The 17,819-nt window shown below is 36.7% G+C and overlaps 2 protein-coding genes and 1 pseudogene across 6 annotated transcripts; 1 reads left to right on the top strand and 2 right to left on the bottom strand.

Annotated features, from left to right (window-relative positions):
* Positions 1–4,277: 4,277 nt before the first annotated feature.
* On the bottom strand, positions 4,278–5,765 carry LOC137712437 (uncharacterized). The gene has a single exon (XM_068451511.2). The coding sequence runs from the start codon at positions 5,763–5,765 to the stop codon at positions 4,278–4,280; it is 1,488 nt and encodes a 495-aa protein (XP_068307612.2).
* A 3,448-nt stretch (positions 5,766–9,213) lies between these two features.
* Positions 9,214–11,374, top strand: LOC137712558 (uncharacterized). Of its 4 annotated transcripts, none has more exons than XM_088683717.1 (5): positions 9,239–9,514; positions 9,754–9,836; positions 10,534–10,586; positions 10,884–10,939; positions 11,049–11,374. In XM_088683717.1, the coding sequence occupies exons 1-4, from the start codon at positions 9,343–9,345 to the stop codon at positions 10,906–10,908; spliced, it is 333 nt and encodes a 110-aa protein (XP_088539843.1). In that variant the 5' UTR covers positions 9,239–9,342; the 3' UTR covers positions 10,909–10,939; positions 11,049–11,374. The 4 variants fall into 4 exon arrangements, with proteins under 4 accessions (XP_068307742.1, XP_088539841.1, XP_088539843.1 ...); XM_088683718.1 differs by having other exon boundaries at positions 11,072–11,238; XM_068451641.2 differs by lacking the exon at positions 10,534–10,586 and having other exon boundaries at positions 9,214–9,514; positions 11,072–11,374.
* Positions 11,375–15,481: 4,107 nt separating this feature from the next.
* LOC137713872 (U-box domain-containing protein 21 pseudogene) lies at positions 15,482–17,058 on the bottom strand (annotated as a pseudogene). The gene has a single exon (XR_015955546.1). The product of XR_015955546.1 is annotated as a U-box domain-containing protein 21 pseudogene (transcript).
* Positions 17,059–17,819: the final 761 nt, after the last annotated feature.

Genomic DNA, 17,819 nt, shown 5'->3' with positions numbered 1-17,819 from the left:
TGTTCTATGATTAGTTACTCTCATGTGCATTTTGCAGCTCGGCATATAGATTGTTGAACCACGTTCACCATAAAGACACTCATCTCCTTTGAGTACCCATGTCTTTATAGCCTGATATCGATTTGATGGACCTGTATTCTCACGAATATAGTCGATGAGCTGAACCTGGTGCAGGAGATCCTGAGCTTTGCAGTGATGTAAGCAACCTTGTCTTCAGGTTTTAGAACTCAAGGTTGAAACATGATCTTTCCTTAGCCGTATTCCTTCAATACAGAAGTCAGCAACGCATTCGATACCACCGTCACCACATCTATTTTAGTCACCCGACCAAGATCGGTTGCGAGTTGGCACGCTCATATTCGCAAGAAGAACGTAGCTAGCTCGTAATTACTCGACATGTGCACCATGTAGGCTTTATAATTTCTAGGGTCAACAATATATTTTTCAAACTTTTTTGTTCCAGTTATAGCCTTGTTTATACTTTATAGAGATAGTTATTTTATTTTTACATGCACGGTATGAATAAGCGTTTGTCTAACTTTCATATATAATCGATGACTGCAGAGTATTTTGTTTGAAACTTTGTAACATATAATGCACAAAATTGAGTGAGTGGGATCTTGGACAAACTTGGATCCAATCGTAAATTACACAAACAGAAAGAATACAGGATATATCGTGGTTCACCTTAAGTTGAGGTATGTCAACACTGGTGCATATCCAGTTTCACTATGTAAATGTGAGTTACATAGTGGCATGTTACTTTGAAATAGTAGAGAAGCTAGGGTTGCCTTTCTCTAATATGAGGGAGGGATCTCTTTTATAGGACAACGGTTTTCCTCCCCATTTACATACTTCAGGCAAAGTAGTAAGACCCGAACTATGGGACAACATGAGTTATTGTTATATATGAGGAATGTACATATAGGCTTGTTGCTTTCTGTTGATATTTGAAAGCAAATAGATTTTATAATGAATTTTGTACCAACGTACCCGCGTTTATTGTCAAAAATGAAAATTTATTATTTTCACAAAATATTTTTGGTAAGCATTAATGAAAACTTTATAAGGCATTTGAAAGCAAATTCTATTAATTGAGCCACATATGTATTTCCATAGAATATTTGAATCTCCAACAAAAATAAAATGCAATATTTAAACAAAAAACGTAAAAAATAAGTGAGGAAAAAAATAGGATAAATTACACAAAACTATCTCAACTATGGGTCGAACGACACTATCATTCCTCATCTTTTAAAAATGACAATATCATACCTCATCTTACGAAGTTGTTCCAATGTTAGACCTCCGTCAGTTTTTCTGTTAACTTCTCTGTTAAATGTTGATATGGCTAGAAGCGAGGCCCACTCACTAATCCAACTGGTGGGACGGGTAGGGAAGGTTGGATTTTAATTTTATATAAAAAATAATTTTAATTTTATAATATTTAATTATTAAAAATATATTTAATTATTTTTTAATCCAGTTGAATTAGTGAGTGGGCTCCGCTTCTAGCCACGTCAACATTTAACAGAGAAATTAACAGAAAAACTGAGGGAGGTCTAACATTGGAACAAATTTGTAAGATGAGGTATGACATTGTCATTTTAAAAAATGAGGTATGATAGTGTCGTTCGACTCATAGTTGAGGTAGTTTTGTGTAATTTACCCAAAAAAATAACATTGGGGCCCAAAAAATTGCCTAAACGAGGGCTTACCCTCAAGAATATCAATAAAAAGTCTTACATGAATTCTCAAAACCTCGTGGGTCTTGAGGAAGGTCTAAATGAAGCAACGATAGGGCTTTACGGATTCTAAATATCCAAATCATGTTTACAGACTTGTTAAGTCACTTTACGGGCTCAAACAAGCTCCTAAAACTTGAAATTCCAAGTTTACAAGTTATCTACCTGTACTTGGTTTCAAAGCATCATTGTCTAGTACTAGTTTGTTTATTAAAATTGATGATGAAGATGTTATACTTCTTTTGTTATATGTTGATAATATAATCCCTACTGGTTCAAGTCCTATAAAGGTTTAATCAGTGATTACAAGCCTTGTTGAGTGTTTGATCTAAAAAATATAGGCAGACTTACATACTTCTTAGGATTGCTGATTTAATACCAACAAGATTGATCCATGTTTGTTAATCAATCCAAGTATGCCAAGGAGTTGTTGAAAAATGCAAGAATTAAGCATTGTAAACCAACTTCTATACCTTCCAAGGCTCATACACAATTGCTTGTGGCCGAAAGTCCTCCTTTATCTGATCCACGTCACCATAGAAGCCTTGTAGGTGCTTTTCAGTAATTAACCTTCACTATGCTTGATATTGCTCTTTCTGTTAATATAGTATGCCAATTCATGACACATCCTTCAAAGTTACATTTACATTTCTTTAAGAGAATTTTGAGATACTTGCGAGGGACAATGCAATGTGGATCAAAATACACAGAGTCAACTGACTTTCATATAACTGACTATTCTGATTCTGATTAAGTGGCTGATATCAATACTGAAAGATCAATTACTGGATATGTGGTTTGGGTTCCAATTCAATCTCTTGGCAGTCTAAGAAACAATCTACAGTTTCTAGAAACTCGACAGAGGTGGAGTACAAGGCTCTAGCACATTGTGCAGATGATGTGTTTTGGATTCGATATCTGCTCAAGAATGTTCATCAATACATCTTAGTACCTCCATGTTTGCATTAGCCTTAAGTTCTAATCATGTTTTTAATTCTCAAATGAAACACGTAGACACATATTATCATTTTGTTCGAGAGAAAGTTAAAAAAAAGAACCTAATTGTGCAATATATTCCTACAGAAGAACAATTTGCAGATGTTCTTACTAAAGGACTGCATAGCCCAATGTTTCTTCGACATTGTAGCAATCTCAGCTTGGAAGTTCCCAGCTTCGTTTTTTTTTGTGGTGTTTGGGGGGGGGGGGGGGGGGGGGCGGTGGGGGTTGGGTTGGGTGTTCATGTTAGTATTAGTTAAGGTAGTTACAAGGATTGAGTTGGTTAAGGGGTAATGTTGTAATTGTGAGTGTAAGAGGTTTCTATATAAACAAAGTTGACATGTCCTTTGGATGAGGATGTAATAATACAAAACAAAGAGTTTTAGAGAGAAAACATGAAGCAACTAATCTGTTCAGTAATGACAGAACGATTACAATCAATATGTTTGTTATAGATACACTGATGTACAACCACTACTAACAGCTTCTAGAATTAGTTACAATAAGCTCTATAATCTAATGCCACTTGGCATGATTACATCCATAGGATTTATAGACTTGACATCCCTCTAAAGCTCAGGGGATTCAAGCCTAAGATTATGATATTGAGATTGAAATAGAGTGTAGACAGACCCTTGTTAAGATATCAACAAACTGCTTAGTAGAAGAGACAAATTGAACATAATAGCTGTTTCTTTTTAACAACCTATTATGTTATCCACATGTAACATATCAAATTGCTTAATAAAGGGAGAAGAGTCTGCATAAGTATTGTGAACCCCAAACTATAGTGCTTTTGTTTGGCTTTTTGAGAGAGATATATATTCAGCAAATGTGGTGCTTACTGCTTACAAAGCATATTTTCAGCATAAATAATCCATGAATCTATGTATGCATGTACCAAAATCAATTGACAACGAGAGAGACCGCCCAAAATCATTTAAACTATTAGAAAATACTTCAATTCTCCTATGTGAATGTGAGATTTGTACTCTCAACATAAGCATATTAACATTAAGCACATGAAACTTAAATACAATAAGAGTGTCTCGCTAATTAGTAGTGAATCACTAGCTCCTTCTCATCAGTTTCTTAACTTTGTTGTTTCAGAACTAATGAAACATACATGGCGAGGGTAAAGCACATATATATGTTTGATTTGTGTTTTGACAGATCAATTTAATTAAAGCCCTTGAATCATGGAAGTGAAACCTGACTAGGACTCTCAATAGTAAAAGGAAAGAGAAGCACACCCTTTTATTTATTCTCGTAATAGATATTAAATAACGTATCGTAGCTAGCTTACATATGCATTCATGCATGCAGTTTTATTTATTCTCGTAATAGATATTAAATAACTTACATATGCATTCATGCATGCAGTTTTATTTATTCTGGTAATAGATATTAAATAACTTATCGTAGCTAGCTTACATATGCATTCATGCATGCAGTTTTATTGAATCCACATCAAAGCATGCAAAGCGTGATACTTTTAGAGATGCTACCCACAAGTATCGATCAAATTATATATGATCACAGTGGTTCTTCTTCTTCCTTGTGCTTCAAGTTGTAGAAACAGACACCCGTATAAACGCCACCCTCCTTGGAGTAGGTAACGATTTTCTTCTCAGTGCTAACAAGAGTGTCTTTCTGAGAGTAGAAGAAGGGAACATCGCATGAACCCTTTGTTGCTATCAGGCTCACCTTCACCCGAGTCATTGGCTTCACAACAACCGGAAATTCAGTCACAATTGTAGTTTGTGATGTGCGAGCTTTTCCCCACTCATAGACTCCAGTAAACTGATCACCCACTACTTTAACGTTGTCCTTTTCGTCTACGATGAATAGAGTGGCGGAAGTTATGGTGGTTGGGATGAGGGACGTGAATGAGACGTGATCGACAATGGAATTCCAAGTACTAGCCCTAGTGTCCATGTAGACCAGCGGGATGATTGCATATGTGGGTTCTTTGGTGCGGTTTTCGGCTATTCCAGTGGCCACGACGATCTCGCTTTTATCATAGATCCTAGCATCGGTGAGACGGAAACCGATATCAGAGATTTTTCTGGACAGAACAGGCTCTTCAACTGCCAGGTGCGCCTCTACGGTAATTGTAGGCACGTTCGCACAGAGACAACTAATCTTGGACCCGGTAGTGAATCTCTTGCTGTAGTTGTTGTTGCCCAAGTTGCGGAGAGCTACAACATTAATATTGTCAGTATTGTTGTGGTCGGCAGCCTCGAGTTTGACTGGCCAAAACAGCATGTCAGAGTCCTTGTTGGTGGCGTCGTTTGTGGCTGTCCAGATCCAATCTTTAGTGCTAGTACGCCTCCAGAAATTTTGAGTGTGAGTGGACTTTATGCGAACGCTTCCATCACCTGCGGTGAAGACCTCGTGCCCCACCGACGTATCAATGAGACCAGAGGCTGAGAACTGCAGATGGGGGTGTCCATCGATGGATTTGGGGGTGAGGTATTGGTCATTGTCGCCTTTGAAGGCAACAAGTTTGGGGAAAATCACCAAGGATTCCCAGTCGGTGACTGAAAAGACATCCTCATAGGTTTGAGTGTCGGGATTCTTTTGGGATGCGAACAGGCACGAATGGAAGGCATTTGCCGAGAGTGGCCTTGCGTAGTGTCCCAGTTGCACGTGGCGCAGTCGGAGGAGGACTTTGTTGTTGTTGTTGTGGTCTACTACGACAACCTGAGGCTCCCAGAGTGTGCATGACCAAAGGGATTTATCTTCCACTGGTTCATCAGCCCCGGCTACAATCCACCAGTGGTCTTTGTCTTGTCTTCTCAAGTATTTGTTGTTGTAAGCGAATCTTATATTCACCAGCCCTAGGCCGCCGTTGTTGCCACCATTTGAGGCCGGCTCCACGTGCAATTTTGTGTATGGGCTCACAACATCGTCTCCGGAGAATTGGAGAAACCCTTGGAAGTCACCTTCGTGTATGTAGCGCAAGTATTTGTTGTTACTGTTTGATTTCAGGGCAAGAGTGCTTGGCAATTGTGATGCCATTTCTGATCTCTCACTTTCAATCTCTCTCTTTTGCTCTTTCTATTGGATGTTTGATGATTTGCCGAACTCCAACATGGTATATGGTATTTATAGGCAAATCAAAGGCAGCACGTGAACCTGCTGTTTTTAACTGTAATCTCATCTTTGATGTCCTGTCTTTCATTTATTGGTGATGCACTATTATCCTCTCTTTTTTTTTTCTTTTTTCTTTTTTTTTTTCTTTTTTTTTAAATATCCTCTTCTCTTTAATTACAAGATACGAGTACTATTCCTCAAATAATAATGTTAAACGTGGTTCATGTGTCTCGACCCGTTGTTCCGATGCTTATATAAGTTATATTGGCAGGTAAAGATTTGCATCGAACATTTTTTTTTTCACTGTTTTTTTCTTTTGACATAATCGATTATGGAAAAATATGAATGTGGAGCAAAAAATAATCAAGAAGAATATGAAGATGACACGTGGATTTTAAGATGCAAATGACAAAATTACCCTCGAGAAATACCGGAACTCCTACACGCGAGCAATGGACAATCATCCCTTAATCAAGTCAAAAGTGCCCAAAATAGATATTTATTTATAACCTATTTCATCCATCCTCATCAAATCTTCTCCACAAGGTAACCCCCAAATCTTTGCTTTCAAATTATATTAATTAACTAATTAATTGATTTATTATTCAATTAATTTATTAATTAGCTACAAATCATGAATCTCACCCAAAATCATGAATCTCACCCAAAAAACCATCCAAGTGGCCGGTCCTCCTCCTCCCAAAGGAGCCGGCCACACCCCTATATAAACCACCTCATTTTCTCCAAAACTCAATTCCAATTCTCTTGCTAAATTCTCTAAACATTTTTCCCTCAAAATTCTAACTTTGGCATCGGAGGTTCTTCGGCCAAAGCCCCCCCATTCATCATGGACGCGTGAGGCTCTTGGCCTTGACCTGTGTTGTTTGTTTTGTAGGTGCAATTTTGTCCGAAAACAAGGAGGAAGAAATTTGCATCTACAATGAACATGATACATTTGCATTCTAGACTTCTCATTTCACTATAAGCGGTCTCCAAATCGAAAAAGTTTCCAAAGAGAATCTTTGAATGATGATTAAAAGAATAAACGATCTAGATTAGTTCCTTAATTTGGATTAGCTCATATATATAAGGAGCTACAGCAGTGTCCTAAATCATCTATTCCATTATCTTGTGTGCATGTGTGTGAAAACCTATTGAGAATATATAGAAAAATTACTACTGAACTCACCTGTTGTATGTAAAATTCCAATTGAAAAGTGTCCCAGTCACCGCATGGTATGATATCCAAGGTCTGTTGGCTTGTAGCGCAGGGAGAAGTCTAGAATGCAAATGGACCGTCTTCGATTCTTCAGTAATGAACTATATGCCAAAAATATTTGCGATAAGGCAGACCAGCTGGAATGTGTATGTAGCACAAATTCAACATGCTAATGTGCTACACGAGACCAGCCACTGCGGGCCAAAAGTATTTGCGATAAGGCGGGACCAGCTGGAATGTGAATGTAGCACAATTCAACATGCTAATGTGCTACACGAGACCAGCCACTGCGGGCCAAAATGTGAGACAAATTCAACATGCTAATGTGCTACACGAGACCAGCCACTGCGGGCCAAAAGTATAGCTTGGCTAGGTAAAAAGAAGAAATTAATAAATGGAGATCCAAGCACGTTGTTTTATTGTTTGATTGATGGAGTAAGGATTTTTAACAGTGCCTTATGTTGGAAAATATAAAAGAAAATATTTTTGAGATTTTATTTAATTAGAGATTTTATTTGATTTATTTTTTATTATTGCTTTTTTTGTATTTTTATAAATATCTCCTTATGGATAAGAGTTTTCAAGATTGTTGAAGAATTCTTATATTCATTATAAATTCTTATTTTCAACTTGGTAGTTCGATTCTTGATTGAACTCTGTTGTGAACACTTCCTTGCTGTGGATGAAGCTAATTTTCATTGTACACCCACAAGCCTTAAACCTGAGATGAAAATTGTCTACAACTGTTAGAATGAAATAAAAGAGGAAAAAGTATGTGTAGTCGTTGCCTTGGAGAAATGAGATTAATTAAAAAAAAGTTTTTCTTTGTTATGCTAGGTCCGTTTCTTATCATGAAGGCTTTTATGTTTTATTTTTTATTTTTTATTTTGGAGAATTTATGTTTTATTTTATTCTTCTTCTTAGTTTAGTTTGATTATGAGTTTGAGAAGGAAAAAAAAAAAAAAAAGTATGGAAAAAGAGATATTTGATGATGGTGACTGTGGTTGTTTGATTTCAGCCCGAAGGGGTTTGGTAATACCGCTGCCATGTTAATTGGGCTGATCTCTCTCTGTTGTCTCTTCTCTAATGGTTTTCACGTGTGATTTGCTTGCTCATGCAAGTGCAAGCGTAAACAGTGGTGTGGTCAGAATTTTTAAATAATAAGATTATAATATCAATCAAAAAAAATTTATTGGATCATTTCGTCGACCACTTAGTAAGCACATAACAATTCCTATCAACATATGCTAAAAGTTTATGTCAACATATGTCGACAATTACTATTATTTGTAAAGGTTTGTCGAGGATAGATGTAGGATCCTATAGAGTAATGTTGAAGGATGCCAAGGCTTTTCAACTAAAGTATTTCATACAAGAAGAGAGAAAAGGAAGATAAATATGATAGAAGAAAATATAAGAAGTAAGAAGAGGAGGTTGTAATTTAGTTTGTCTTAGGTGTTTATAGGAGCCAAATACAAAACAAAACAAATATACATATGGCTTTTCAAGTTGTTGGAGTCAAGGCAACCGAGGACCCTATACTAGCTCCGCCACTGAGTGCTACGTACTCTACCAATAAAAATTGGAATGAGGATCCTCTCTGGATCCTCTTTGTGAGGATGCCAGAGATCCTTAAATCGTGTCTGTTCATCATATATCGTGTGGTCAGTTTTCATCAAGTACTGTTTATGTTTAATTTAAAATAAAAATATTTAAAATGATTTTTGACCGTACGATATACGATAAACGGACGTGAGTATCCTCATCATCACACTTTATGGCTTCGTCACCTTCCAGGTGTGACTTTATAGAGTCTCGTTCTTATAGAGTCTCGTTCTCTTTATCACTTGAGTGACTAATTAAGATTTCATAGGCCTTTACCTTTAAATTGTATATCAACTAATGTACGTTTAATGTTCCTTGATCACCTCTATGAGAAATAGCACAGCATCACAAACAATAGACAAGACTACATTCTCGATTTACTGCAAATTTGGGCATCAGGCCCATTTATAGTTGAAAATATAGCTTGGGCTTGGAGTGGACCATAAAACTGCCTAATGGCTGTGGCCCAAACGATGTTGGTTTTGGGCCAACCCAACCGATCCGATCAGACACAAACCAAACCAAACCAAACCATACCGAGGGAGGGAGATACTTTTCTAATCTTCCTTCTTTCCTATATGCTTTACTTGGTGATTAAGCCCTCAGGCAGCTGCAAAATCAGAAGAAGTAGAGCAAGTAACAGCGAAGCAAGCAAAGGCAGAGGAATTGGAGGCGAAGATGGGGTTGCAGTGGATGATATTGACGTACGTGGTGGCGGCAGAGGCGGCGTTGGCCTTCCTCCTAACCATTCCGGCGCCCAAGCTGTTGAAGAATCGATTCGTGTCGCTGGTCTCTCTAATCCTCCAACCCGCCCTCTTCATCGTCCCCTTCGCCGGATTTCAGCTCCTGGGTTCGTTTCTTTTCTCGATTTCGCTCCCGTTTCCGTTCCAATCACACTGATATTGTCCTTAATTGTAATTATGTCTGCGATCTGGCCTCTCATTTGAAATGGGGTTTCGAATTTCTCGTTCTTAGGGCATTATATAGCTTTGGATTTCCCAATTTCTCTTCTTTTTTTGTTTGATTTTTGGTAACAATGGGTTCCCATTGATGTTTGATTTTGCAATTGTTTCGTTTGATTATGTGTAGATATATACTGGAAGAATGAGCACCGGTTGGCCTGCACCTCTGATATCTGCACTGCCTCTGAGCGTGACCGCTATGAGAAATCGGTCAGTTTCCCATTACTCTCTCTCTCTCTCTCTCTCTCTCTCCCCGTGGTTTTCATTGCTTTTAAAGCTCTAATATTTGATCAAATTGATCAGATGATGCCTTCTGGTCTTGAACTTGATCAACCAGCTAAATTAACTTATTGAAGTAGAAATCTTGTAACAAAAAAGGAAAATTACATTTTGATCTCCCCATTCACTAATGCTGCCTGGCAGCTTTATTATAATTAACCGCATTTTTTATTTAGGAACCTTCGAGATAATCACATATTCGTGCTTAGTTTTACTCAAAATCAAAATGCTCAATAATGCATATCTGTTTCTTAAATTAGTCCTCCGAATACAGAAATGTAGGGAATTAAATTGTTAGGTTGTTTTGGAATAGGATGGTAACTTGAATCCTGCTTCTTTATCATTTGTTGGACTTTCTTTGTTTGTGGGAATTTGTGGATGAGGGGGGGAAGAAAGGGTTATGCTTTTGGAAATATTCTAGTACGAGATATCTCTACATTTGGGCTGTACATTTCATGAAAATTTTGATATGTGGTCCAATTCTTGCGTTGCAATTTGTTGCACATTCAGCTTTGGGATGTCTTTAGAGTGATTGAGAATAGATATGTCCATGCAAATGAGTGTTTGACAATTTCTCAACATAATGCTCGCGTCTAAAACGACAGTTGCCATTGTTTTGGATTTCTAGGTATCAAGATACAAAGGTTTCAAAGCCAAGTTCATCATCCTTCTTTTTTTAAGGTTTAGAAGATGGAATTTGCGGATTTCTTTGTTTATTAGGGAAATTGGTTCCATTCGTGCATTGTCTTTGAACCATTCATGCGTGGAAAGTTATTTGAACTTTTACTTGATGCACGTAGTTTAGTCTTATCATATTTGATTCAGTTAGGTGACAAAAGAGCTGATCAGCCTAGTCTAGTGATTGCATATTTACCCCTCTGCCAATAAAGAGATACAAAAGTCAAGTTCTTTCTATATCCGTGTTATATTCAATTGTTCTCGACTCATCTCCTTTGTTGCGAATAATATGCCATGCAGATGTACAAGGCTCAAAGGAATGTAATTCTTTGTGCTTCAGCATGTCTGCTTTACTGGTACGTCAGCCAGATATGAAATGCCCCCTTCTTTTTGTTTTTAATTCATAAAAGAAAAAAGGAAGAAGGTAAACTTAAGGCCTCTGATATATGTCTTGTCATTTGATAGCAATCTACAAATTTTGGGCGCAGGTGTCTATTTCGCATCTGTAAATTGTGCAAGGACATTCAGAACTTGGAGGAAGTGGAGAAGAGGTACAAGGACAAGTAGGTTTTCGGATATAGGCCCTTCGTTGGCAGTGGAAACAACCGAGTTAATATTTTTTCATCATAAATGAGAAACCGATGTTGCTTTTAGTGATACTGTAATGTCTTGAATTTGTGTGCGTAATTTGTAGCCGTCGTGTATGTTGTTGATACATTGTTCGTGTAGCTGAAATATACTTTGTTTTCCACATTATATGAAAACTATGGCATTGATCGTTTGTTTGAGTATATGAATTCTAATCTCCCGCGATTCGTTGAGGATCAAAAGATCGTGAGCGTGACGGGGCAGTAGGAACAGGCGGCGCCCCGTCTAGCTCAGTTAGAATTTTAAATTTGGTTGATGGAACCATCAGATGCATTTCGGCATGGTCTTCGTTTTCATCGGCGTATGTTATGCTGCAAGTTTCGTTTACACTTCGTGGCAGAGAAAATCAAATAATTCAATTGAAATGTTCAAACGAGGTCTTCCAACGTACGCAGACTTGGTTTTCACAGAGTCTACATTGACCCATGACACGCTTTAATTTCTTGACAATTGGCCAAATTTGTTGAGTTAATCACTATAATTGCTATATCGTCATTCGATGATGGTTGTCAATGCTTAATCGATACGGTATTTTATTCTGACCAATTTAACAATTAGGATTTGATTTAAAATTTGCACAACATTCAAAATTAATGCAGGACATTATATTATGCATAGGCTTATAAGTTTATAACATTTTACTTATGGAAACGATCTTGTGAATTTCCTGTTTTTCACAAACACTTAACTATAATTCAAGGTTTTTATCGGCTTTGCGAGTTTTTATAAAAACCATCACAAAAACTATTTTGTATCATTTTTGTTGTACCATCAGCTTTCTAATAACTTATAATACTTCATCTTATTAAATACGCAAAATATCTTGAAAAAACTTGACAATCATAATTTTTTTACAGACATGCCTGCTGCTTGATAATGGTTTCTTGGCAACTATTTTCCTCCAATTTTTAATTATTTAGTATATTTACTGAGCTAACGATATGTTTTACGAGATTTTATGTTAACTGAGAAAATATTATTTTTAGCCAGATTTTGTGGGCTCTCCATGTCTTTAAGAATGTGTTGCATGGGGAGGAGGGCGGACTGTACCATGTGCAGAATTCCCACTCGGAGGAGAGGAGGGGCTAAAACACTAACGGCTAACAAGTTGAAAAGATTGAAAACACATTACAAATGTGCAGTACATTATTGACATCCTTGTCGTTCCCAACTCACATCATAAAAAGTGTTCCAATCTTCTTTCTTTTGGTAGGTATGAAACCATGTCCTTATTATCCAAACAAGTTTTGGTTTAGTTTAAACAGGTACATAAAAAATCAGGTTCATCAGTCGGCGCCAACAACTAGACACACAAAAAGGATGTGTTTCGAGTTTCGTTTTCATACAAGAGGTGACTTAAATTGATATAAAAGTGAATAACACATGTTTTGAACGGATTTTAAATGAATAACACATGTTTCGTACAAGAGGTAACTTAAATTGATATAAAAACCATGTCCTTATGATCTGCTGATATAACATCTTAAATGAATAACACATGTTTTGAACGGATTTTAAAATAGCTAAAAGTGTTTTTGGCATTCGAAAGTGCTTCTGAAAAATATTTGGCCAAAAACTTATTAGCATTTTTGGGCCGTACAAGCACTTTTGTGGAGAAGTGTTTTATAAGCACTTGAACTTCTCAATGTAGAACTGTAATATTTATTAAAAAGAGAAATGTTAAAGAGACTTTTAAAGTAGGACTCTCTGTCACCCTATATTTTTTTACACAAGTTTTACAATGTTGGCACGAGAATAACGTTAAATTGTGAGATGGCAGTGTAAGACTAAACTTATCAAAAATTACAAGTTAAGAGATTAAGCTCATGAACCACAAATTTATACAAATATTAAAATCACAAAACATAATGACAAACTAACCCGTAAAAGCAGTAGAAGAAGAAGCCAAATCAAACTTCAAACAGTGCACCTTCTCCTCTCTTGCAAAACCAAAAGTACTCAAACTAACAATAGGTCTTAGTTCAATATTGAGCGTATGTTTTGTGAGAGCAATGGCTTATGTTTTTATACTAAACATAGATTGCCCTATTACAATCCTACAAGGAATACAAGACAAAATCCTTGTACGAATTCTATTCTTAAGCTTATCAACATAGAGTTTCAATCCAAACCAAAGTCGAATTAACTCTCATAAACATATTAAGACTTCTCTATAGCAATCTGAGACAACAAGGATTGAATCACACTCATACTCTAACATTCTCCCACTTGAGTATAATTCATAACAGTGAATAATCATCTCAAATTCAATATAAAGGTGATCACATAAGTCATTCATCAACACACTAGTACATAGACACAACCAGCTTACATAAACCAAAACAATGAATTTATAATTGCCTCTGCAACACAAAATACATATTTAATTTACAAATCACAATGTCCAGTTCATGTTCATAGCAATGTATCTAAGCTCAAAAGTAAACCAAGACGTCTACTCCCACTCATATAGCCACCAAATCTTTTGGAGAACAAAAGCTTAACCTCACATATAACTTACCTATGCATTTTAAAGTATTGAACTTAAGAATCTTTTTTGTTACATCGCAGAATTAACTCAAAAGTCACAATACTTAATTTACACTTTGTAATTATGTGAACCAATATAGCAAAACCAAACTGATTTGCTCCCACTTATCTAGGCGCTATACTTAACACAACCAAGTTAAGTAAAAGATGTGGTATAGCAACTATATTAACTAAAAAAAAATCATTCCAATACAATGAATGACTAATCAGAATCCATATGGAAACCTAATTCGTTTCCTTTTGAATGCTAACCGACATATTAGGATCCTTCTCATTACTTAAACAAATTAAGTAACACAAATAATTCAACCAAATGAATTATAATGGCCGGCCTAACTCTTTGCCTTATGCTTACATTCAAACATATGATTCTCCTACTTAAGCATAAGCATAATGTACTGCACAGCCGATAAAGAAACCGGAGATATGAACCAATTGGTTCCCAATTCCTCACCAATTGCATAATCTCAGTTTAGTTATATATTCACAAACCTTAACAACCCCTTGATCTTTTGCAGAAAGATGGTTTAGATAGAACACGATTTTCCCCCTTTTTCAAAATTGAAATCGTCAAAATAATTTTGAAAACAACACTACCTAATCTTTTGCATAAAGTCGTCCTCTCTATTATTTCTTTATCTCAATTATAATTGGATGATCAAGATTTCAAAAAGACAATATTGACCAATTGACCCACAAAAGCACAATGTTCAATTTGTTGTGATAATTGACTCTTGTGAACCTAGAAAACTCAAACTCATACCAAGATGAAAATTTAGGAGTTTGACATATTATACCAGTATAATTCCAGATAAGGAAGCAGAAGAAAATTCATGAAATCTTTACAGATCCCAAACAAAGTAACATGGTATCAAAAATGATCGTAACCGTGAAGAAAGGTTTTCTAGAAAAAGCCCTACAGATTTCTTCACAAACAAAATTCGATCTTTGCTAATTAACATCACGTCTTTTACTGTTTTAGTTTTAAAACTTTCAACTTGAATTCAAGAGCAATAATCTTAGGCTTTGATACCACATGTAAGACTAAACTTATCAAAAATTACAAGTTAAGAGATTAAGCTCATAAACCACAAATTTATACAAGTATTAAAATCACAATTCGATAAACATAATGACAAACTAACCCATAAAAGTAGCAGAAGAAGAAGCCAAATCAGACTTCAAACAGTGCACCTTCTCCTCTCTTGCAAAACCAAAAGTACTCAAACTAACAATAGGTATTAGTTCAATATTGAGCGTATGTTTTGTGAGAGCAGTGGCTTATGTTTTTATACTAAACATAGATTGCCCTATTACAATCCTACAAGGAATACAAGACAAAATCCTTGTACGAGTTCTATTCTTAAGCTTATCATCATAGAGTTTCAATCCAAACCAAAGTCTAATTAACTCTCATAAACATATTAAGACTTCTCTATAGCAATCTGAGACAACAATGATTATTACCAAACCTTATGAATCACACTCATACTCTAACAAGCAGAGAATCTATAGAGAGTCCCACGATAGTGTCTTTAGTATTTCGATATCACAAAAGTACTTTCAAAAGGGCTAACGAGCATGTGTTTCAGAAACAATAATCATTGATATAATACGGTGACATGTGAAAAGAAGAGATTGAAAGTCTATTTTACTTTCCAATTCAACTTGCAGCATATTGCATTAACAAATCTGGAGAATAAAGTAATCAATGTTTACCATTTCAAAAGCTCATCAATTGATGGAACTAAAACTAAGAACTAATTAACACAAAGAATATGTATGTTTTCTTTTGAAAATGTTCATCAAAACGACCTTCTAATACTCTTAAAATCTACGGACTCTATGCATTCCAATCCAGCTCTGTAAGGATTCAAGAGCTTCAGAAGCTCGTTCGTCTTCTCCTTCGTGTGATCATCCCCGCAACGAACCTGTAAAACCAACAGGAGCTTCTGAAATGTACCGACTTGAAGGGCCTCAACCAGCACTCTTTCATCTTGCCTGCTTGCACATTTACACAGCTTCCAAATCGCTGAAATCGAATACTCAGTTGCCATTTCCGATATTCTTAAAATTTTCTTCACTAAAACTGGTATAGTTAGCGCATCAGCATACGCCTTTTCCCTCCCTTCTTCGCAATCACAAAGACTGTCGATAACCGCCAATGCCCTCTCGCTTACGCCCTTTTCCGAGTCCACAAGCATTTCCAGCAATACCGAAACCAATCCCATCTCCAAAAATGCTAACTCGATCTTTTCACCGGCGGAAGAAGATGATGAAATCAAGTACAAAACTACCGTCAGAGATGCCTTGGTAATCGCCGGCGAAATTTTCTCTCTGATGAGCTCGAAAAGAATGTCATTCACCCCACCAATCTCCACCAACGCTTCAACATGTTTTGTGCGATCAGCGCAAGAAAGAAGCTCTTTCAATGCTAGAATGGAGTTTTGCTTCACCGAAAGATCATCACTTTCCTTGAGAAACCAAACCATGCAATGCAACGATGCCTTGGATCCCAAGTGTTTGTGTGACTCTTCATCGAAAGCCGGAAGCATCCAACTCAGCGCAGACAGTAATTCTTCACACACAGTTGCATTTCTCCTTTCGCAATCACTTGCGAAAGAATCAAAGGCTGCAGCGAGTACAGATGCAGCCCCATTCTCCAATATACAGCGCTTGTTTCGCTCGCTCTCGGCCGCCCATTTCTTGATTCTGCGCACACATTCGACGCACCCTTGGTGATCCAAACGTCGAGCTGAGTCCGCTAAACTGAAAAGAATCTCGGAGACCTCAATTGGCATGACGGGAATTCGCGGAGTTGGAACACGTTCAATTCCATAGCGCTTGTTTTCGGTGCACCATTCTTGAATCATTTTTCTGAGACTATGGTTGGGAATCTGATCAAAGCTTCTCAACAACTGATTTGTCACAGGGCAAGTGAAGTTCCCGCCTTCGAGCCACTTGTCGATGCTCTGTCTATCGTAGGTTATTCCGGATGACAATGTGACCGGATCCTTCATCAAGTCAAGCGATATCGGGCAGAGGAAATGGTTCGGGATCAGGGCTTCCATGTCGAGGTCCCCCGGCTGGTTTTTCGCTGCACGGTGGCCGGTTCTCCTCCTTCCCCAGCCTAAAACCATTGGTACAAGCTAGTTTACTGACACAACAGAAGTTATAGGTTAAAGAGATAACGAAGGAAAATTCAGAAAACTAGAGAAGTTGTTTCTTTTGGTTTTGTTGGTGTTGGTTTTTTTGGTTGTGGAAAAATAGGAGGGAGGAGATGGAGTTTATATACCAAAATTTGTTGTCCGAACTACAAGTTTGAGGCTTTCGCACGCGGCGTTCAAAGTACGAGAAGTGGGAAAGAATTGAAAAAGAAAGAAAGGAAATTCAAGATGTAGGAGGAGGAATAGGTTTTCTTTTTTTCTCTTTTTTGGTAATAGTATTTGAATGTTGACCGTTGAAGCTTTCAATGTTTTTTAATCCGTAAATCGTCAAAGGAGGAAGCGGTAAAAGTTAACTCCTCACGGGATCAAACTGTACCAAGCAAACAAATTAGTTGTTCTCTTTTCTTTTCTTTTTTTTACCCTTTGGAATATGACTGAGTTTAGTGTTTTTATTTTTTTTATTTTTATGGTTCAAATGAATTTAGTATAATTATTCTATCATTTGTTTAGAAAAATTAACAAACAAGACATTTAAACAGTCCTACTAGTTAGATGGTTAACACTCTCACGACAGAACGAACTCCTCATCCCATTAGACCTCACATAAGTACAATTCTCACTACACACCCTTCCGAGAGTTGTTGGTCAGGCTGTCCTATTGAAAAACTTTCTCCCAACAAAACTTCTCCTACTGAAATTTTTCTCCGAACAAAGACTCTAACCGAAAGAAAAATACTAACACAATAACATATTTTGTTGTAAGTTAAGTTTCTCTCCTCTCAAGATCCCATCTATTACAAAAATGATCAAGTAGGGCAATAAATATGGTAATAACTGGAATTATTGGTTATTATTCTATTCATTTTTTTAG

Source organism: Pyrus communis, chromosome 14, assembly GCF_041283825.1.
Source record: "Pyrus communis isolate YQ-2024b chromosome 14, ASM4128382v1, whole genome shotgun sequence".
NCBI lineage: Eukaryota > Viridiplantae > Streptophyta > Magnoliopsida > Rosales > Rosaceae > Pyrus > Pyrus communis.
Note: the sequence above shows the minus strand (reverse complement) of the source record. Positions and strands in the feature narration are given on the sequence as shown.

Coding starts and splice junctions, on each gene's coding strand:
- LOC137712437 (XM_068451511.2), bottom strand. CDS start 5,765: ATGGCATCACAATTGCCAAGCACTCTTGCCCTGAAATCAAACAGTAAC.
- LOC137712558 (XM_088683715.1), top strand. CDS start 9,343: ATGGGGTTGCAGTGGATGATATTGACGTACGTGGTGGCGGCAGAGGCG. Junction 9,515..9,753: donor CGCCGGATTTCAGCTCCTGG/GTTCGTTTCTTT, acceptor GATTATGTGTAG/ATATATACTGGAAGAATGAG. Junction 9,837..10,883: donor GTGACCGCTATGAGAAATCG/GTCAGTTTCCCA, acceptor TATGCCATGCAG/ATGTACAAGGCTCAAAGGAA.